The 22,408-nt window shown below is 35.2% G+C and overlaps 1 protein-coding gene across 2 annotated transcripts in view; it reads right to left on the bottom strand.

The window, feature by feature from the left end:
• The window catches only part of LOC128999264 (unconventional myosin-XV-like), a 170,801-nt gene that overhangs the window by 735 nt on the left and 147,658 nt on the right, over positions 1 to 22,408 (bottom strand). For both annotated transcript variants that reach the window (XM_054425659.1, XM_054425658.1), the window contains exons 43-60: positions 21,876 to 21,964; positions 21,059 to 21,216; positions 20,506 to 20,634; positions 19,829 to 19,957; positions 19,182 to 19,285; positions 18,552 to 18,747; positions 18,177 to 18,207; positions 17,333 to 17,427; positions 16,446 to 16,513; positions 16,031 to 16,124; positions 15,314 to 15,484; positions 15,001 to 15,205; positions 14,358 to 14,530; positions 12,701 to 12,871; positions 11,866 to 12,021; positions 10,327 to 10,531; positions 3,202 to 3,320; positions 523 to 706 (exon numbers count right to left, since the gene is read on the bottom strand). In XM_054425659.1, coding sequence (XP_054281634.1) covers positions 523 to 706; positions 3,202 to 3,320; positions 10,327 to 10,531; positions 11,866 to 12,021; positions 12,701 to 12,871; positions 14,358 to 14,530; positions 15,001 to 15,205; positions 15,314 to 15,484; positions 16,031 to 16,124; positions 16,446 to 16,513; positions 17,333 to 17,427; positions 18,177 to 18,207; positions 18,552 to 18,747; positions 19,182 to 19,285; positions 19,829 to 19,957; positions 20,506 to 20,634; positions 21,059 to 21,216; positions 21,876 to 21,964 — 2,477 coding nt within the window. The remainder of the gene's footprint in view (positions 1 to 522; positions 707 to 3,201; positions 3,321 to 10,326; positions 10,532 to 11,865; positions 12,022 to 12,700; positions 12,872 to 14,357; positions 14,531 to 15,000; positions 15,206 to 15,313; positions 15,485 to 16,030; positions 16,125 to 16,445; positions 16,514 to 17,332; positions 17,428 to 18,176; positions 18,208 to 18,551; positions 18,748 to 19,181; positions 19,286 to 19,828; positions 19,958 to 20,505; positions 20,635 to 21,058; positions 21,217 to 21,875; positions 21,965 to 22,408) is intronic.

The raw sequence follows: 22,408 nt of genomic DNA on the forward strand, positions 1-22,408 counted from the left end.
GCCACCTACGGTAATAACTACTTCCCTACAGGGAAATTTGTTAAAAATCAGTAACTTTTCAGTTTAATAACTCATGTCCCAGTAAAATTAGTGACTTCAAAGAGCAGAAAACATACATGTTCCAATTGTTAAGAATTGACACAGACAATAGGATTTTTTACAAAATAAGTATATTTTTCTACAAGATGTTCTTCTACTAAAAATAAACACATATGAAACAGCCTTCTTCTGAGGTTGGAAAAAGAAAAGGTTTCTTCTACTTACATTAGCACTGTGTATATCAATGAAACACTTATTCAAAAATAACCTGTAGTTATGACATCAGACACATACTTTAAATAACATACGATTGAAACCGGTACTCAAGATTTAATTTACGGAGGATGCCCTTCCTCCTAACAAGTAAAAAAGCCTTAAAACGTCCTGGCCAAAAAACAGTAGTTCCCCAAAACATCAGGGTGTACCCATCACCCTGGGACCGCCACTGACTGGTACCATACACCTACATATTGATTGACTTACGTCTATGCAGGCTCATGTACTGCCGTATTAACCGAGTGATCTCATGAGCCTGGTCCGTCTGCAGCCGAGCTACTCTCTGTTGGAACAGGTTGCCACACTTGAGCTCCAAGTAGAGAGTTCCTGCCTCGGCTCGCACCTTGCGTGTAGAGATCACCTCCGAGTAGGACACACTGGACACCGTCTCCTGTACATCAGTCAATCAAGGATAGATTAAATATAGTATTGGTCACAATTCTCTCTGTTTAGCATTATTGTTATATTTGGTTGATTGTGTTAGTCGATGGCTCAGGGGGTATTGCGACAAATGGGAAACCAAAGATATTTATTTGTGTCTCTGAGCTGTAACGTATAAAGGTAACAGTTAAAGTTGACTAGCTGTACCTGCGTAGTTGATTCTTGTACTGTACTGCCTCACTCGTTTGTATTATAGGTTACACATGCCTTAGAGGCCTTTGGAAATAGGCAGGTACAGGATAATAAAAGGCCACTAAAGTATTTAAGATAAAATTATAAAATCCCCAAAATAGCCTCTCAATTTTAATTTTATTTTTAGCTGATTTATGAATTTACTTATAAAAATTAACTATTAGGTTCTAATAATAAATGAGAGTTCATTATATCACCACCAGTTTTTAAACTGTTTAGAATGTTAAATTGTTTAAAAGAACATTTTTTTTACCTAAGGTTTCATTTAGAATTTTCTGTGTGTACTCAAATGAGAGTTGGAGTTTGTATTATATTGTATAGCTTCACATCGATATTATTTAAGAGGCCGTGCCACTGCTGTTGCATATGATTGTAATTAGTGATGGGCCGATTCCAAAATTTCTCGATTCCGATTCCGATTCCGATTCTGATTCTTAAATTTAAGATTCGAATCTCGATTCCGGACTCGATTCCGATTCCAAATTCAATTATGTTTTATGAATGTGTTTAAAATTGTGAAATCAGTACAAGCTTACCAAGCATGTTATCTATATGTAGAATTTAGAATGTCACACATTCAATACACATTTACAAGGTTATTGTAAAATACTAGCCATAGAATATTATAAAATAACTTTTATATGTACTATAAAAAATCATTCATTATCATTATAAAAAATCAGCCCCTATCCAATTCTTGATTTTTAATTTATATACAAACTAACCTAACCTTATATAAACTGTTGGCAGACAATAACGGAACCTGCAAAACTACTCTGCCTATCGGCCATTAAAATACCCAGTGTTCGAAGATTTACCCGTTGATTGCAACACTAAACAAGTTTATTTACAATTTCGCGCACTTGAACATTTATAGGTAGTTAAAACCTTCCAATTCACTGTACAAAATTATATTCCCAAGCCCAAGCCCAAGTCGCTTTTAGGCTATATAAAAAGGACGCTCGCTCTAGTCTCGTTGAGTAGTGACGTTTCGGGACCGAATACGAAGTGTTTTGTTATACTTTGGTAATGAATGGTAGCTGAGCTCTGTTTAGGGATGAGCATCGATAGTAGATGTTTTCGCATCACCGATGTTTTTCTATAGATTTTCGTTGTTTTTCACATCGATGTTTTTGACCAAGTGTAATTGAGATATCGATGCTTTCCGTTACTGGAGAGTACAGAGACCAGACGAAAAATTGAAGAAAAAAATCTATGTCTTAGTCCCAAAAACATCGATGTTTTCACAACGATGTTATCGGTTACTGATAACATCGATGTAGCGATGCAATGATTCAGTTAGTAGCACCAATACTAGAAAAATACCGGTATGGATCATAAACATAAACAAATGACGTTGTTGGCCCGAATCCTCTACGAATAGCGTTGAACATATGTTTTGGCAGTTCAATTTAAGCAATGTGAAATAATGTGTATTTTCGGGCCAAAAATGTCATTTGTTTATGTTTATGATCCATACCGGTATTCTTCTACTTTTCTAGTATTCGTGGTTAGTAGCCTTGGTACCACTGGTTGATCTAAATCGATGCTCATCCCTTTCCTTGTATGTCTTGTGAGCTGTGACGCAATGCTTACTCGCTCCAGTCCAGTTTGCCCGAATCTCCAATTCCCATCTGTTAACTGTTTCTCATTGTAGGCTACTATCTGTATTGAGTTCGCATCTATTATTTTTGCAATACGCTCGCTCTAGTCTCGCTGAGTTAGTGACGATACGACCAGGACTTGTTGTTTGCTCAGAGTTGCAAGCAAATCATTAGCAATCTGAATTTATTTTGTTTCTTTGTTGCTTTATATGACGTTTATGGCTTATTTTAACCAATTTTATCAAAGAATCGAAGAGAGTCGGAATCGATCCCAAACCCACGGAGATTCGAATCGAATGCTCGATTCGATTCCGGCGGAATCGAGAGTATTTTGGAATCGAGAATCGGAATCGGCCCATCACTAATTGTAATAATGTAATAACAGCTGTGTGTATTTTGTTTTTGTACGTTAGGTTTTCTATTCGAAGTTCACACTAAAATGTTCTTGTCTCTTTTTACAGCATCATAAATACAACATCCTAATTATAACTTGTGCTTAGCAAAAGTAAAAAGAAACATGTTTAGAAAATTACAAAAGTTAAACTTAGGGCAACAAACATATAATCAAGAGAGCTGTATTGTGATTGTAACCTTTTAACAAAATAATACACAGTCAGAACCATCTGAAGGAGAGTAACTGGTTACTCACATGTGTGACAAGGTGTAGGAAGTGAACTCCGTGCCTGTTCAATGCCAGGATTTGTTGGTCTCCGCCGCGTTTGACGGCGAAGAAACTCGACCCAAACAGCGGCCACTTGCTGAGAATCTCTGTAACAGGAATACAAACATCAGTAACAATCGTTTAACTAGGTTTAGGGAATAAGCTAGGACCCGGGGCCCGGGACCGATTTACTTTTTTGTTTTGAGGTCCCCATAGGCCAAAAACACCATCCGTTCAAATTCATATATATATATATGTGTGTGTGTGTCCGTTAGCGCGATAACTCGAGCAAAAATGATCCGATTTTGATGAAATTTGGTATAAACGCGTAAACCTACATTTATTCGAACGAGTTTGCGAACCAGCATGCTCGGACTATGGGAACAGGGGTTTATGGGGAGTTTTATAGGGTAAAATGGGTTTTTCTCATTTTTTACCCTGAAAACATAAAATTTTGCAATTTCTTTCCAAACCATTTTGAAGAGCTCAAAAAAACAAATAATTTAGTATATTGAAGCATCGTTGCATGCCTAAGGGTTACGGAAAAAATCGCAAAATAGTGTAAATTTAAAATTACGGGAATGTTGCTGGAAGTCAACAGTCCCGGAAGATCAAATAATTTATACCTGTGCCGCTAGGTCAAAAACTACAATGTTTGCAGTGTCTGTAGATCAAAAGTCCCAGTAAGTCAAATAATACAGTCCGAGCTAAAAACGTGGTCTATGTTAAAGCAATTGACTTATTGGGAATTTGACCTAATGCAACAGCAGTTTTAATATAACGAAATACGGTAAAATACAAGTTCAGTTTCGCTGAGTCAACAGTGCCGGAAGATCAAAAGCAATAAAAGTGAACGTCGATTCAGTGTAAAGTAGACCTCCTGCAACGCTTACTACACCAACAAAACTCGCTTTTAGTTACTTCGTGTTTTGTCATAATTAGAATAGAGCTAAAATTATCATATTTGGTACATAGCTTATCTATTAATGCTTCTTGCCAACTGTTTGGTCAACACTGTAAATAGGTATAGTTTATGTAATTAAAAGCCTTTCGTCAAAATTTGTGGCATGAAATACACGCAAGGACGATCTGAAAATTTCTGGTTATTATATACGTTTGTAAAAGGAGACCCATTTAATTTTAGAACTATTTTATGAGTTATAATGTAGTCTACACATCAACTGTGTAAATGTATTACGCCTCGGAAGGGTTCAAACCTGTCCAAACTATCATATATATTATTAAAACGTAAATGGGGTTTTTTCACATTCTGAATCAACCAGTCGACGGATTTTCATTATTTTTGTGTTGAAAGAAAGATAATTTTGAGGACAAGGGAATGTCAAAGCCATAATTATAATTAAGGGTCCCAGTTTTTTAGAAATTAAGTTTTAATTTTTAAAAAGTCTAGCAGCCGACGCTAACCTTCTTAAGCTAGCTTTTAGTACAATATAATTTGCTTAACATAACAGCTGTAAACATTCAGCATTTGTGACACAAATTCAGCATTTGGAAACAAATTTAAAGACATATTTAGAGTTGACCTATTTATACTATGTGTAATGCTGACCATTGATACATTCAATTCTTAGGTATGAGGATGGCAGATTAATTAAATATGCATAGTAAAATAGTAGGATGTCCAAATGATTTTTTAAAGGAATCTTTGTTCTCATTGATTTGTTTTAGTCCCATATAATTTGTTTTAACTAACAGCTGGTTGAATGTAATATTGTTCTATATAACTACTAGCTGAACCCGGCAGACGTTGTCTTGCCTTTGACTATTTATAATCCCGCGGGCTTTGCCCCGTTTAACTTCTTAATTTTCAAGATGATCTCGTTCGCATGGCTCAATCACGTCCTGGTTGAAGTTCGTTCGCTACGCTCACTCACCTTTAGGTTGGAGCTCGTTCGCTGCGCTCACTTGCCTTCAGGTTAGCTCGTTCGCTACGCTCACTTGCCTCCAGGTTAGCTCGTTCGCTATGCTAACTCGCCTCCAGGTTGAAGTTCGTTCGCTATGCTCACTCACCTTTTGGTTGCAAATTAGCTGTTGTCATAAATGTAAAAGAAATAATAGTGCTGCACCCTGTTGGTAATCCTTGTAACTTTAATGCTATTGAACATCATAGAACAGAACCAACTTGTTTAATTGAAACAGCTGTTAAGATTCATTAATTCCATTTCTCATAAGGTTAACATGGGAAACTCCAGAGCCACTGGGGCGGAGCCGATTGGACGGATCACGAAATTGATGGTGTATAAACCTATTCCATGACATTCTACACGTATGTACCAAGTTTCGTGGCAATCGGTTCAGCGGTGTCTGAGTTTATCACTGCCAAACAAACAAATATACAAACATCCTCTTTTATACTTATAGATTAGGTTTTTGGCGAATTTCCCATATAGGGAATAAGCTATTACCGTAGTACTTATGGTAACACCTGGACCTGGGACCGATTAAATTTTTCGTTTTGAGGTCCCTAGAGGCCAAAAACACCATCCGTTCAAATTCATATATACAGGGTGATCAACTCAAGGAGGCCACCATTGGGAAATCGGAAACGGTAAGAATTAGAGAAAACTTTAAATGGGGGACATTCCTTTTTTTTTGTGGCAGTTAAAGATATGATTTTAGTTTTTTTATCATGCATTTGGATAGAATATGCAATTTAAAAACTTTTTAGCCTTGACATTTTTTCGATAAACCCACTCGATTAGGAGTACAGCCTATGGAAAAATGACTTCTGGTGTACATTTTACATCATGTAGCTCCTAAACGAGTAAGTTTAGAGCAAAATTGCAAAAAGTAAATTAGTCTTAGAATTGCATCTACATTCCTTAAAGACTAAAAAACAACAAGTTTTCCACTTTTCAAGTTTGCCGCCATTTTTTTTATAATATAATTCATATTTTTAATGAATTTTATGGTCTTTTTGGAATGTGGATGCAATTGTAAGACTTTTTTACTCTTCGCATTTTTGCTATAAACTTACTTGTTTAGGAGCTACATGATGTAAAATGTACACCGGAAGTCATTTTTCCATATGCTGTAACTCCTAAACGAGTGGGTTTATCGAAAAAATGTCAAGGATAAAAAAGTTTTTAAATTGCCTATTCTATCCGAAAACATGATAAAATATAGGGAGTTAAAATCATATTTTTAACTACCACAAAAATAAAGGAATGTCCCCCATTTTAAGTTTTCTCTAATTCTTAACGTTTCCGATATCCCAATGGTGGCCTCCTTGAGTTGATCACCCTTTAACTTATAGCCTATATTTATTTATTTATATATTTTCCCCGGGGGAAACCCCAGGACCCCCCACCTTTTTGGGGGGTATTCCATACCCCCAGGCCCCCGGTGACCCCCCCCCAAAATATATGTCTAGGATCGTCCTTGTCTTCTTAACCTATAAAACACGTGGGATACAGCCTTTCTTCACTGATCACGTAATGCATGATTTTCTATAAAGTCTTGGGAAAATAAAAGGTAAAATAGATAGAATACAGGTGTACTGTATGTGGTTTATAGTTTACACACAAATATTCATCAAACTGTGTGATATTTTGTTATTGCAAAGAACAATTTGGGAGTATCGTATTGTTTAAGTCGATGGAAAATCTCTGTTGATCCTGTTTTACAAGCAAACCAAAAAGATACAGTAGTCACCACTCTATGCGACATATTCTAACCAGAAAATTGTAATCGTATGATTCTATAAGCATTGGTAGGATTGCAAAGTACTTCACAAACATTATTTCAAGGGTAATAACAGTCACAATTTCCGCTGACTTTAAAAGAGTCAACTAAAATATTATACTAATGGACACACAACTAAATGGAACAACTAATGGAAATACTCACGATGTACATATAACAGTTCGATATAAGCATTGAGTATACACGTCAGTAGATACGTGTATACCCAATGATATAAGCAACAGTTCTTGCAATTTATTGTTTATTGTTTTTTAGAGTTGTTTCGGACTTACTCACACTCGTATAAGGTTGTCCACGTTTGTCAATGATAATGTAGACATGTTACACCCGTTGTCACGAATATGTTTACAAGTTTTCCGTCTGTTTTTGAATAGCGATACATTTTTTCACATACTTAAGAACCACCTGATTTCGTGCATTACATGTTCGTCTCAATTTTATTTGCTTTAGTAGGCATTATTTTGGTTGATGAGGACTTCAATAGGTCCTTTGCTCATGAAATATATTACTTAATTAATTTTTATTGTTTGGTAAAATGGATTAAATTATCCAGCAAACCCAAATAGAAATAGTAAATATAGTATTTCAAAAAAATCAGTAACATTTTAATAATGTAGCCTACATTATTTCCTTGAATTGCATAACAGCAATTAATTGAGCTGATCCTTATATAAATAAATCAATATGTTCTTCATAGGCATAACATGGGTTCTTTAAGAGCCACTGGGGCTGAGCCCAAGGGATTTTAAAACGTAAGGTTGGTTTGCAAATGTACGTGACACGCTCTTTCTAATAAGACATGAATGGTCAAAATCGCCTAAGAAATGCGGAAGAGTTCAACGGAAAAATTTCGTGTTGGCGTTACAGTATGGTTGAAAAGTCCTGGATTGGCTATATTTTTTTAACAATATAGATAAAGTAGTGAGACTTGGTATATCAATAATAGCCATAAATATCTACTGTCTTAAGCTATTATCACTTTTTTATCCCTTAAGGGGGGTGGCCCACAAAGACTAAGACAAAATTCTTATATAATTTTAATACTATTTTACCTGTTTTTGAAATGGCGACCATACAAATGTATGCATTTTAAGCCAAGTATGAATGGAGATGAGTGTGTGATGAGTGGGCTGTAGGCGGAAAAATAAGAACAAACTAAACTATTTATTAACATAACTTTTTTTGTGTTGAAATTTAAAGACAATGGTATCAAACTCTACACCGAATAATGCTAATTCATAATGGTTATTATATCTATGATCGATAATGTAGCCATGTTGCTTTGAAATGGCGACCATACAAATGTATGCATTTTAAGCCAAGTATGAATGGAGATGAGTGTGGGATGAGTGGAGCGATCTTGTTGTCCTGTTTGTGACTAAGGCCGACATAATCCTTAGACACAGCTGTTAATTAATAGTGCATACAGTCAATTAATAGCAGCAGAGGTCAAGTTTGGTATCAAATTAAAGGGTTTATTCATAAAAATACATTGCCGCAAACCCAAACTCAAACGATGATGATGATAAGTCGCTAAAACGTATCGTTTGAAATTTAACAGCTGAAAATAAGTGAAATAGAAAAGGTTTTGGTTAAATCCATCAAATTGTAATTGGACACTAGTAAATACTAGTGAACTTGTTGCTACCTCCCCCCTTCGGTTTCATTTATTCCTCTCAATCTGTTCAAACCTAGGAGGATTAAACATTAATGTTACCTAATTAATGTTAAATCCTCCTAGATTCAAACCTGAAACACCCAGATCGAAACTCGCCTGTCGTTATTTTACCATCGCTTTTTTTTAAATATATTTTTCAAAAAAGAAATATTATATTGATTTACTTTGGATTTTAAAAATGTTAACGTTTTATTTTGTTAAAGATTTATGGCGATACGTAAATATTGTGGTGTAGTAAAGTATATTATATTGTAGTTAAGTGTTAAATTTTGAAATTTTAGGGTGAATCGAGATGAATCTTTGTTTATAACATGCGTCTCTCCTACCTTAACATACATACCAAGTTTCATAAACATCGGTTGGAAAAGTGCAAAGATAAATATTTGTATGTAAAAAATACAAAATGGTGGATATCTGGTTAACGAAATGATTTTGTTAATAAAGAAAGATGTTTTATAAATAATATGAATGTACTGGTGATCTGTATATTCATCTTTTTCTTGTCCTTAAAAAGTCCACTCAGCAGTCGCATCGTACGATGTAGTTCTTTCCATGCGTTGCGAAATGCTAAATTTGCCGTCCTATCAACCCAAGTTATCTACTGAACCACTGATTGTAAAAAATTCAAAAAAATATATTTTACGCATCACACTTTTGGCTACAACTTTGCCACAGACAAAACCTCTCTAACCCAAAAACAAACAAAAATCTCGCATGCTAACTTTTTCATGTTAGAAATCACGATTTAAAACTATTTCACCATACAAATCAATTTTTATTAATTAGATCGGTAAATAGTTTAAAGTTCCAACAAAATAATCATCGAGTAGGACTAACCAAGAAGCTCTGTGCCAAATTTCAAAATTTTAGCACAACTTTAAGTACACCAAAACACGAAGTTATTGAAGTCATGCGTCGAGAGGACTATCGTTGTTTTTAACAGATTATAATTTTGACCTTCCGGCACTGTTGACTCAGCGAAACTGAACTTATATTTTATCTTATTTCGTTATATTAAAACTGCTGTTGCATTAGGTCAAATTCCCAATAAGTCAATTGCTTTACCATAGACTACGTTTTTAGCCCGGACTGTACTATTTGACTTACTGGGACTTTTGATCTACAGACACTGCAAACATTGTAGTTTTTGACCTAGCGGCACAGGTATAAATTATTTGACCTTCCGGGACTGTTGACTTTCTGCAACGCGTCCAAAATTACCATGTTATTCTTATGGAGAATAAATACACTATTGTAGCTTGCTTGTCTATAGACATATTTTAATGAAATTTCGTTTACTCTGTTAATATTTCAATAAAAACCCCCTATTTTCTTCCCTGTAGCAGCAAACCTAAGTACTCATTAATATTAATAATATTTAAATAGGAAATAAATCTGACAATTTTAAGGGAATAATTTAGTGGAATTCCAGCCGTGTAGATGAAAATTGGCTTAGTCTGTAGGTTTGCTGCGGCGAGGGTATTTATTGTTTGATAGACTTGTATTAACAAGGCATTAGAGTTGGAGATATCCAGGATGTCCCAACGGTTAAGGTATACTCAATCAAATTCCATTCAACTTAAACCTACCAGAAAGAAAATATGTAGACAATCCAATCCGACACCACAACATTGAGCCGTTTTTAAAATAGCTATGCTGATAAAATAGAAAATAGTTAACAAAAGCAATCACAAATAGGTGTATCTTACCCAGCAGTTGAGCCTTGGCCTGTATGCTGTGCAGTCCCTGTACTCCGGGCCAGTGAGACTGTACCAGCTGGACCCACTGGGTGGGTTTGATGTCTCGCTGGGTCAGAGCGGGTTTGGGCAGCAGGAACTTTGTCTCTTTCATGGCCGGCGGATGGGTCATGTCAGCAGCTCGGTGTAACAAAGCTGCCAACTTGGCCACTTCATACTGCCAACACGATAAAACATTAGAACTATCTTTTTTGTGTGTTTAACGCCAATGGCATTTTTTTCCAATCCAACATTAGCTATTTAGTTAGAGAGTACAGTAGAACTAAGGGAGAAGTACGGCCCACCGCGGCCGGCATAACCCTCAAGAGCGTCGAGTGATCACCGAAACGACCCTGCAACAACTTGCCCTGAGCGGGCGAAAGACACCATCTGACCCCTTGGGAGCTGACTCATGCGAGAGAGCGTGAATCTCCCCTTTCGGAATTTAAGGTCTTTTCCGTTTACCCCTGAATGGTTTCATCATCAATTGTCTCTAGGTAAATGATATTGTGTGAGTGTTTAGGGCAATTTTCGTAGAATGTATGGGCCAAGTCTCAGGCAATTCAAAATGATAATTGATTTGTACCTACATAATTTGTTGTATGTTTTTTTCTATCTTTGTTTTTTTTTTTACCTTTAATTGAACCAAAAGCAGAACACATACGTGCATGCTATTTTTGATTTATTTTTTGTATTTCATCTGTTCATTTTTCATTTTTGTTAATCAACAAAATTTCCTATTTCTCTTAAGTTTATTTAATGTTACAATAAATTTAAGTTTCTTTTTTAAATAAAAATCTTATTTTTTGCTGTGTAGATGATGGACTCGATCACTAACCACAGGCACTAGCCCATTTGAGGATCCATATCAATCTCTGAGCTTGTATTTATTTGTACGAGAGGTCGTCCAGTGGTCGAAACTCGACCAAAAATATGTAATGTACTCACTTCTCTATTTTCACCCCACACTGTAAATAAAACATGTGATTGGAGTTTCTTCCATTTGTTTTGATTTTCTGTTTATATTTCGTTGTTATTTCGTCACCAGCATGGCAACGCATAAAATCCATGTTAATTTTTTCAAATTTTCAAACTCATTTTTTGTGCTTATCTTTGAGCCTATTTAAATTTATAAAGGGATTCTGCACACCTACAGGAAAATTGCTTTCTAATGGTATGCGCAAATTTACCCCACGATGCACACAAGCTGAGAAAAAAGGTTTTAAAGAAACATGCTTGCCTATTAATATATAGATAGATTGACTTTGTTATTAAAATAAAGCATGTATAATTTTTTTATTCATTTTAATTTTAATTGTTTAATTAATTCATTCATTTATATGGTATCTGGGTAGAGAACTGACCTTGCTTAGGATTAAACCGGCAACCTTTTGATTCAAGGGTTCTAGTATTATAACACTGAGCTCTTTACAAGGTCATAGAAAAAAACCTTTAGGTCACGTGCTGTTTTTTCCTAATTGGTGTGTGTTTCTTATTTCCTAATAAACTCACCACAACATCTTGAGGAAGTTGTTCGTTAGGTAAAACTAACAGAAGGCCTTCGAGATAGTCCGGAGCAATCTGGTTGAACAGCACCTGTACGTACAGCTGACAGTCCAGACGCAGCGGGAAATGCCACACAGAACGGCAGAATATAAGGTAGAACACCTGTGAAAGGAAGATATGAGTATAAAATTTATTTGGAATTTTATTAAGGAGTTATGCAATTTAATAAATCTTTCCCCAACAAATTCTATTCTAATGTTTAAAACGGTTTACAATACCTGCAGTAATCCTTGGTTGTTGTAGTGGTAACTAGTTTTGGTTTATAATCTTAATCATCATCAGGTCTACAACGTATAAAGTAGGTATCGTACAACGTATTGTTTGAAGGTCGTCAACAATTTAATCTAATGATCGCTTGTGCTATGTCACAGAAACTGTATGGAACCAGTCATGCAACTTTCCTCAAAATACTTCTCACTTGTAATGGTAGAGAGAGAATATCTAATAAATGTCACCTTCCACAATACAGAAGAGCTGCAATCTCTCATGATCAATGATCAATTCACATATTTCATTCACCTGTTGGTTCTTGCACAGTTCCGTGGTGACGTCCAGTATGTACTCCTCCCTGGCTAGTGGCATAGTGAACGCATCACCTTCCACAATACAGAAGAGAGAATTTCAATGATCAATACACATATTTCATTTACCTGTTGGTTCTTGTACAGTTCCGTGGTGACGTCCAGTATGTACTCCTCCCTGGCTAGTGGCATAGTGAACGCATCACCTTCCACAATACAGAAGAGAGAATTTCAATGATCAATACACATATTTCATTCACCTGTTGGTTCTTGTACAGTTCCGTGGTGACGTCCAGTATGTACTCCTCCCTCGCTAGTGGCATAGTGAACGCATCACCTTCCACAATACAGTAGAGAGAGAATTCCTCCATCTCCAGAGGATCATGGACATTGATGAGCGAACACATCTCCTGGATAACATCTTGCACCACCTGTGGACCGATGCATCATGGGAGATTAAACAGAAGATTGTACAAAAGATGTTTTCAGGGATGCAAACTTGAAACACTAAATAGGAGATGTAGCTTCTTCCCTAAAGTGAGATTGGAAGTAAGCGAAGAGGGTTTTCTTATTTTGGGCCAAACTATTACAGAAGAACCTCGCTAATTCGAATTTCAGAGGAAAGACCATATATTTCGAACCATGGGAAGTTTGAAATATATAGAGTTTGATTTATAGAGGTCAGAATAAATACAATTCGAATTATGGAGGTCCCAGTTTTAAGTGGAGAGAGTTTGAGAGAACGGAGACTAATGAACTTGTCGTGGGAACATCAATAAGAGCGTCAGTTCATGTTTGAACAGGCGTATTTTTTGTCCTGAATTCAAATTACAGAGGCTTACAATAACACAGTTTGAACTGTAGAGGTTAACTTCGAATTTTTGAGGCAACAGTTTGAATTACAGCAACAAAATTCGAATTGTAGAGGCTCGAGTATGTGCAAATTCAAATTTTAGAGGCGGTATTAAGCGTAAAAATCACTTTGAATTATCGCATTATCGGTAATATTATTTTTAGAATTATAGAGGTTTTCTGAGGGGACAGACAAACATTTCTAATTATAGAGGTTTTCAAATTATGGAGATTAGAATTAGCGAGGTTCTACTGTATTATGACTTTCTCAGTCACTTTAAGGTGGGTGGTTATCTGGCTCTACAGAGGATAGAGTATAGGGAGTCCCGCGTTATACCTGTAGATGCTGTCTACACAATCCCTGCATTACACGTACCCACAAAAATCTGGAAATATTATAGCTGATGGGGGGAGAGCTGATCAAAATATGTTCCTTGCCACCTCTCAGCCGGTACAGTCCAGTTTGCCTTCGGCATTCTCACAATATTTTTATAGCACATAATGAATATTTTTCCTTTTTTTATAGCTGTGTATATTCATAACCATGTATATTGGTACCGCATATAAACCAGACTCCCTCTACCGTGATATTTTATGCTATTTCAGTATAGTATGAACAGTGAACACGGTATCAGGTAGGCTTATGCTAGACTTTGCCACTCCTGACTGTACTCAGAATATGCTTATCACAGACATCTGCAGTTGATTGTAATTTTTAAAATTTTAGCCAGGGTATAGGCTGGGATGAATTTTTTTTTGTGCAAAAATCCTACAAACTGTCAGACAACTGTAACAAAAATATTATTCTTTAAGCATTTAAAAATTTCCAATAATATAACATGTTTCAATATTATACATCTTAAATTTTATTTGTAGCCAATTTGCTATAGCCTGCCAAAATAATGTAGCATTTTTAATATGTGTATAGCAAAATTCTAAAAATGCTACTGCAGATTAAAACCTGATTTTAGCACCCTGCACTTCATTCATTTGTTGATTTTTTCATATGCTTTTTGGTCTTATCCGACCTTCTGCCCCTGCCATGGTCGGCTTAGGTCTACTCACCGTTGTACTCTTGGTGTTGATGACTGTCTCAGAGCCGCCTGGTAGTCTGTACAGTTGTCTCTTGCTATTACGTCCGGCACTCACAGCTGTTACCTCTTCTACACTCGGGACATTCTTACGTCCTCCGTATCGCAGCGTCTTGCGCAGGTTTTGTAGACAGACGTTAGCGGTTCCTGTGCAAAAACGTCAGGTAAAACGATCATGAATTAGTTATCGCTAATAAGAATGGATGTTGACTGTTACTCTAAAAAAGTGTTGCTGGTGGAAATTAATGTTGACACTTTTTTGTGAGTGGGCAAATTAAACTACAATATAGTTGAAATAAAAATCAAACCTCAGCAATACACATTGGCCCAGACTATTTGTTGTAACTGTACCTAGACAAAAGAATTCTAAACAACCCTATTTCCTGAAAAGATTTGACTTTTTCTTTATCTTCACAGGTGAATCTTCAGTTTGAAATAAGTAGTCTGGTTGTAGTATCATCAAAAACAAAAGTCATTGGGATTGACACTATATGAACTTGTGACTTCAGAATTGAACAATCAACACACAATCCACTTTTATATATTACATAATGGTAAAAAATTACAGTTTGAATACAAGGTTAAACTATAATGTTGATTGATTCTTTTCAACTAACCATGGAAAGCTCTGCGTTTGTCGTAGGCGGCTGTCTCCAGGTATTTGAGCAGGTAAGGTCGCAAAGTTTCCGAACATGTAAAGTATGCAGCAACAATACTTAACAACCTCCACCCTCTTTGGCAACTCTCGCTCTTGTTGTTTGTCGTCTGCTTCATCAGCTGGCAGTAGACTTCATCTCTCAGCTGTTCATGTTTGTGACAGTGCTGCCGACATATATTCACCGTTATTAAATTTCTCAGGTGTATTAGATAAAATTCCTTGAGTTTATGTACTAATTTTACAACAGGATCAGATTGTAGATCTTGACTCACCATCAGTATCGTGTAGACGCACTTGACCTCCGTGAGGTCAGGTGTGGTGGGGAGGTCACCCATGTATCTCATGGCACACTGGAAACACTCCACGGCCAGCTGATCCAGAGCAGGGGGCAACTTCAGCAGCGACTCTGAGATAGGCGCTGGCGAGTACTTTACTAGGTCTACCTGCGAACACAAAAGAGGTGATGACATGTTGTGTTAGGGAATAATAGTGTCACATATGGGACCAACATGTAAAATGTGAAAGTTAAAAGTGTTCGTTAAAATCTCAATTTTGTTAAAAAAATGTCAATGGTGTGGATAAACAAAAAATGCACAAGAGATGTTAAAAATGTAATGTTACTTAAAGCTTTATTTATGTTATCCAACGTTAAATGGAAGTAATACTGTAAAATAATGTTTTATCACTGTACTATGGGTTTAAAATTATACCCTTTATCTATAGAGGGCTCAAATCTTCTAGTTCTACTGATTTCTTGGATAAGACTTGTATAGTTGTTTACTAGTTTTAATTTTTTTCCCATATTATATTACATTTAAACTGCCCATTTCGTTCATGCTTTCAGAATGACCAAGACGTTCAAAATACAGTATTCAATAACAGCTTGTGTAATTAATTACAATTATAACTTTTTTAATAGCTAACATTGTGATATGGTTTAAAAATTAACGTAGGAATATTCGCTAGAAACAATCTACTTCAATCCCTACCTGTTCTTTCCATGTCCAGTCACCCTTTTTATGACCTTGAACGACCTTCAGAGACCCACTAATGTTTCCGTCAGGAGTCTTTAACATTTCAAACCTGCAAAATCACAGGCAATAATACAAAAATCCTTCAAAATATGCAAATAAGCAAAAAATATGGCAATAAGCAAATAATAAGCAACAATAATTATACAATTAGACAATTGATAATTAGTTTTTCGAGCTCCAATCTTCCAGCTCTGCCAATAATCTTTTAAATTTAAATATTAATCAACCTACCAATTGATTATTGTGTCTCACTAACAAACAAATTTCACTTTTATGTGAAAAACATCAAATTACCTAGAGTATTTATTTACTAAAGTAACCTTCCAATTGATAGAGACTAAGGATAATCCAAAGTCTAGAAAATACTTACTTTTCAGGACTCTGGCGGAAGTGATGCATTGCAAATTGTAGCAACGAGTGTTTTCCGTCGTCTGCCATCTGTATATAAAATTTAAAATAATTATTGCTTTAAGTAAAACTAACAAAATTTTAACAATAATTAATTAACATAATAAATACAGAATTCAAGCAAGATGAATACTTTAGACCGAAATGGCGACCATATAATAGGTATTTTAAGCCAAGTATGAATGAAGAGTGTAGGATGAGTGGCGCGATCTTGTAGTCTTGTTACTGACTAAGGCAGACATGTTTCTTAGACAGGACTGTTAATTAATGTCCCGTACAGCCAATGACAACTAAGGGACCTACAGTTTGAAGTGGAATACGAACCACATTTTTGCCTTGTAATTTACAAATTGGTCTAATTATCAGGATAGTAATGCGGATAGTTGTAGTAGTACTCACTAGTGCGGACCTTAACCCACACCAGGGAGTATCTCATCCACAGATCATGCCTATAAATATGCACAATTCCTAATCAGTGGTACATCTAAAGGTAATCATAAAATATAGTTCAAGTAACTAAGTGAGAAATTCTACAACAAAACATGGTATCAATTTTTTTTTACTTTTTTCATTGACCACCGAGAACTATCAATAAATTTTTACAAAAATCAAAGTGGGCAAGCAAACCTTATGGAATATTTTCATAGCAAAAATGGACCCCAACTCCATGTTTGTGTATGTTTGTGTTGATCGTTCCAAATCATTGAGTTGGGCTCTCCCTAAAAATGATATTTCTCTTTCCACAAACATTTTGCCTTATTGGCTTCATCAAATCTTGGCTGAAAAATCAAAAGAAGCCAATATATATATTTATAAAATCTGATAAAAATGATTAAAAACTAAACTCACAGTAGGCGTGTGATCTCGTGGGCTTGGTATATCCCTTTCCCTCTCTCTCTCCCGGTCCCTTGGAGGGGTGATGAGACGCATATCAGTCTGCCAACCTGACAAAAAATTCTCCCTTAGTATATTTAACTAATATACTAATAAACTATACTAATAAACTAAAATATTAAACTATAGATATTAACATTAAAATTCCCAGATGATTCTTTGCAATGTTTATAACAGTCGTTTAACTCTTTCAATGAGGCCGTCATGTTTACTCTTGAAAATTCCACTTATCTCAATGATAAGGAATCAGTCGCCGGCGACTGACCCGCACGCAATGTGTTAAGTTACTCGTCCTCTTTCAAGAAAGTAATTGATTTTTTGCTATTAGACAACAATACTGTTGTCATTTTAGAATCTTCAGGAGAATATAAATGCAAACAACAATAGTTTTACAGAAATAATCTAAAACAACCTAAGTGCTGAATTGTAACAGAAGTTTTAATTAAAAATTGTACTCAATCTTATTATAAAAAAAAAAAAAAAATATTGTATGCCATTAGTGGGAGAAAGTACTAAATTCAGATTACAAAATTGTCTTCTGACAGATCTACCACATCTTAGACTTATAAGACTTATATTACAACATCACCTAATAACATACTTCCATTAGTGGTGATTGGCAGAATTTGAACCAAGGTCCCCAGCACAGAAGCCCTGTCCTCTAACCACTAATGGTCTAGTGGTTTTACATATTCTTAACCTTTGTTAATTTTGCTGACAAAACATTTAGTTTTGCCATACCAAGCGTTATAGTAGCCTACATGAATAAACTAGAGAAGAACAAAACTAAATAACTTACCTTTATGGTCGATAGGTTTCACTCTCTCCTCCTGAAAATAATACATTTGATTATTCAGGTTTGTAAATTGTATAGGAATAGAAATAGTTTATATATAGTTTTAAATAAAAACTGTTCAAGTTCTATTGATTTATAAGCTTTTAACTTTTTTTTTAATCTTTTAAAATAAAAATCAAAACTTATACAAAAATTACTAAAAAAATACAACTTTAAAATATTAACATACAAAATTGAAAAAAAAGCCTACTTAAAAAAATAAAAGTTATTATGAAAGGTTTATAATTAAAACAGATTAACAACAAATGAATTCAAACAAAATGCGTTCTCAGATGGCATGGGAAATTTGATTTTCTCCACACAGGCACTCCTGCTTACCACCATCCTGGCGTGGTGCATCTCGCGATTAATGGTCGTGTTGGCAGCGCCGGCTGCTTCGCGTGTGAACGCATTGATGATTGCGTCTATCTGGCGTGCGCGTGCTGTGTACAGTGGGAAACGCTCACCAGAGCTCAGCACCAGTTGCAGTGAGCCTCCGCCCTTACTGACTCCAGTCTCTGCGATCTCCTCTAGGCTGGAACATAACGAGGAATAATGAATGTAAATTATAATTTATAGAAAGTAAAACCAAATACAATAGTAGCTCAGTCATATGGACTAAAGTGGTCATAGACTGAAAGTTATTGCTGGTTCCATACAAACCCTCTAGCAAGTCTTATCACTTATCACAACATTCTTTTTGTAAGTTTTTTAAGCTGGAAAGACAGTAGAGTGAGAGAATAGATTATTTCTCTATGAACAGAACACATTTCTAAACCTTGTGTGTACTTAAATGTTTTATACTGTTATGAATTAGTTAAGACCATGTTAAATAGAATGTCTAATCTGTGGTGGATGGGTAACTGTTTTCTACAGTAGATTTGAAGACAACATTATTATCTTCTGTCTTATCACCCAGTTGCAAAGCACATGTAAGGTAAGCAGTTTTGTACTAAACTTAAGACGTACCTGATAGTATGGACGACCCGCAGATGTCCGTTGTCTTTCCTGGCGAGGCGCACTCCAAGATGGCTGATGGCAAGCATCTGTACGTCCGGGTAGTGGTTGCCTCCCTGCAAAAAAAAAAATAGAAACAGTTGAAAAACTCCCAAAAATCACAGTGAAGTTGAGATTATAGGATAACAAGTTCAACATCAAATTACATATTTGTAGAAACATTCTGACAGATATATTTTTTGAAAGGTATAAAGTTCAGCTGGTTTACACCACAAGTACACAGGCTTATAGGCACACAAAAACATTACATAACTTAACATTGATACTTAGTCCTATGGTATTACTTTTTCAGATTGCAGATTGATCAGAATGTCAATTTCTCAAGATTTATGAGATTTAAATCTAAACAATACTCTAGTAAGTTTCACCCTAGAATTTCTAGACTACAATAACACGTCAGATACATCAGTGAAATATTGAATTTATTTTATTAACAGATTTCTCTACGATCTACTCTCAGAAGAAGCCATACACTAGAAAGAAATAAAGTCACTGAATGTCAAACAATTTTATTAGCACTTATATAAATAAATAAAAAACTATAAATCCTGAAAATTGAACATTTTCTTAATAAATGTTTCCATAAATTTTCTACTCACTGTTACAGGGAAGATCCGAGAGAAGTAGGTCATCCAATGCCTGGCTGTGTCGACGACGGCTCGTTTGGTAGAAGCTTTGTGCTTATCTGATTGATAGTTGGCCGCTGTAACTCCAAACCTCTCCAACAGCTGGTAAATAAATATCACAAAATATTACATTTTATAAAATTTGGGTACAAGTCAACATTTTTATTTTCCAAATATTTAGTCATAACAGAAAGTTTAACAGATGTAATTTAAGAATATTGAATAAAAAGTAAAATCGGTCTTTCCATGAACTTCAGAGAGCCTAAACTCTGAAAACATTCAGAAAAGTTGTTAGTCAGAAAATCAATACCAAGACTATGGGGGGTATCCATGTTATTTGAAAATAACAGGAGATGGATTATGATTATCCCAAAGAAATAAATTGTGTTCAATTCACTAAGTATTCAACACATTTGGAATCACTATTTAAAACAGGACCTATTTTCAAACTTTTGAAACTATCTTTATCATAAGTCTCAAAATACTTGATCCTATCCTAAAAAAAATTACAAAACCCAACAAAGTTAAAACTATAGGACAGATCAAGTCAACCATCCGTCCAACCAATAACTGTCCTGTAGAAGAGGTTCGCATACTTACAGTAGTTATAAACAACTCGGCACTAAACTACAATGCATTCACAAACAAACCTGCAACATTTCGTTGCGCTCTTCCCGGCTTATTCTGGGCGTCTGTTTGTGAAGACAGTCGTTGATGATTTGACAGAAGATCAAGTGCAAAACAAGCGGACTTGACACCACTTCCTTGGGAGAAAACACCTGTGGGGAAGACATACTAAATAACACATCCCGTTCCATAGAACAAGATTCATTGCTTAAAATGTATAAAAGTTTGGTAGTAAATGATAGGTCTATAATTTGTTATGTTAACCAACTTTTAGAATACTACTTAGGAATGTTTGTACACATTCTTTAGACATAGAGGTAGCCAATTCATTAAATTGACAAAGAGAGACAGACAATAAAAGATGAAAATTAGAAGGAAGACAAGATTAAACTAAAAGAGAAGAGAAGTTGAAACCAGCCAAAAGATAAATATTATTGGACGTGTTATTGTGAATTTGGTCAAGGTCTATTAATGTAGAAAAGTGCATCGAAGGTAAGAAAAGTTCTCAACAACATCAATTTGACTTCTGATCTTGAACCTTACTTTCTGGTAGATAATGTTCCTGAATCAACTAACCTCTTTTCGCACGTTGAGTTTCCAAGCGACCCTGTTGTAAGTGAAGTGTGCGGCAGAGGAGGGGGGATGGAGCCTGGTAGAGGGGTGAGCCTCCGGGGGAGTTGGTACGGAGGGGAGGGGGTCAGCGACCGTGCCAAGAAACTCTGACGACTCCTCCACTGTAATAAACATCAAAGTATAAAATCACCAGATAACATGTAAAACCAGGGAATACGTTAACTGATATTTCATTTTTATTTTGACTTTTGTGTGTGTTAACACCAATGGAATTGTCTACCCTTTTCCTTTTGTAAATTAAAAGCTCAAACCCTAGAATTATTCCTATCTGACGTTGAACTTTTGTTAATAATCAATAGTACCGTTAATTGATAGCGCAATGACAAATATGAATCTATGTCCAGAAACAATTTTGCCCATGATCAAACCCGTAACCTTCAGATTTGAAATAAGCGCTATAGCCCATACAAACCTTTCTATGTCAATATTGTTTCAGATTGATAAACAAAAGTGTAAAATTGAAATTATAACAAAACATTGTCATAAGAAAATTGTGATGATATGGTAAACTGGACACAATAATAACATAATAATCTGTTGGTTAGAAGGAAAAATTGTTAAGATAGATTAGGCTACATGAAGTAAGATGTGTTCAAAAGGAAAGTGCTAGAATATTAAATCTTATAATTAGCTAAACGTTCAGAAAACATTTTAAAGTTAAAACTAAACAACCCAAAATTTCCAATTTTTAACAAAAAAATAAGCTAATCTAAGGCTTTGACAATAACGATAAAGTAAAATAATTTTTGACAATACATACTGTCAACAGCATCAGAATGTGAAGTAGACATTGTGAACATGCTTTGGTCGTAGACATCCCGAGTAACTGGCTGTATGGGTGCCATGTTGCTGGAAAAATTACAATTCATTAAAACTGTTACACATAAAAATAAATTCAGTAAAAAAAGAATGGGCAATATCTAATCTCAAACTAAAACTGTAAGTATATCCTCAACGGCTGAGATACAAAACTGATAAGATATTAATAAAAAAGGTCAGTGCAGTGTACATGATGAATTAAAACCTAAAACTTACAGGTCGGAGAAAAATATGGGGGAAAAAATTATTGACAAATCATAAAACTTAAACAGTAAGTTTATTCTTTGAACAGACAAGATAAAATATAAAACTGACAAGGTCGATACTCAATAAAACAGTTCCCAGCATAATATATTTTAAAAAAATTTACAACTGTACAATTATTTGAAATAATCATTAACAAATCACAAAGAAGGTAAATCCAACCAACTTAACTTTAGTACTTTAACATAACACAAAATTTCTCCGTTTTAA

The sequence above is a fragment of the Macrosteles quadrilineatus genome, unplaced genomic scaffold, assembly GCF_028750875.1.
Source record: "Macrosteles quadrilineatus isolate MER2022 unplaced genomic scaffold, UCM_ALF_1.0 Scaffold_8__2_contigs__length_117827958, whole genome shotgun sequence".
NCBI lineage: Eukaryota > Metazoa > Arthropoda > Insecta > Hemiptera > Cicadellidae > Macrosteles > Macrosteles quadrilineatus.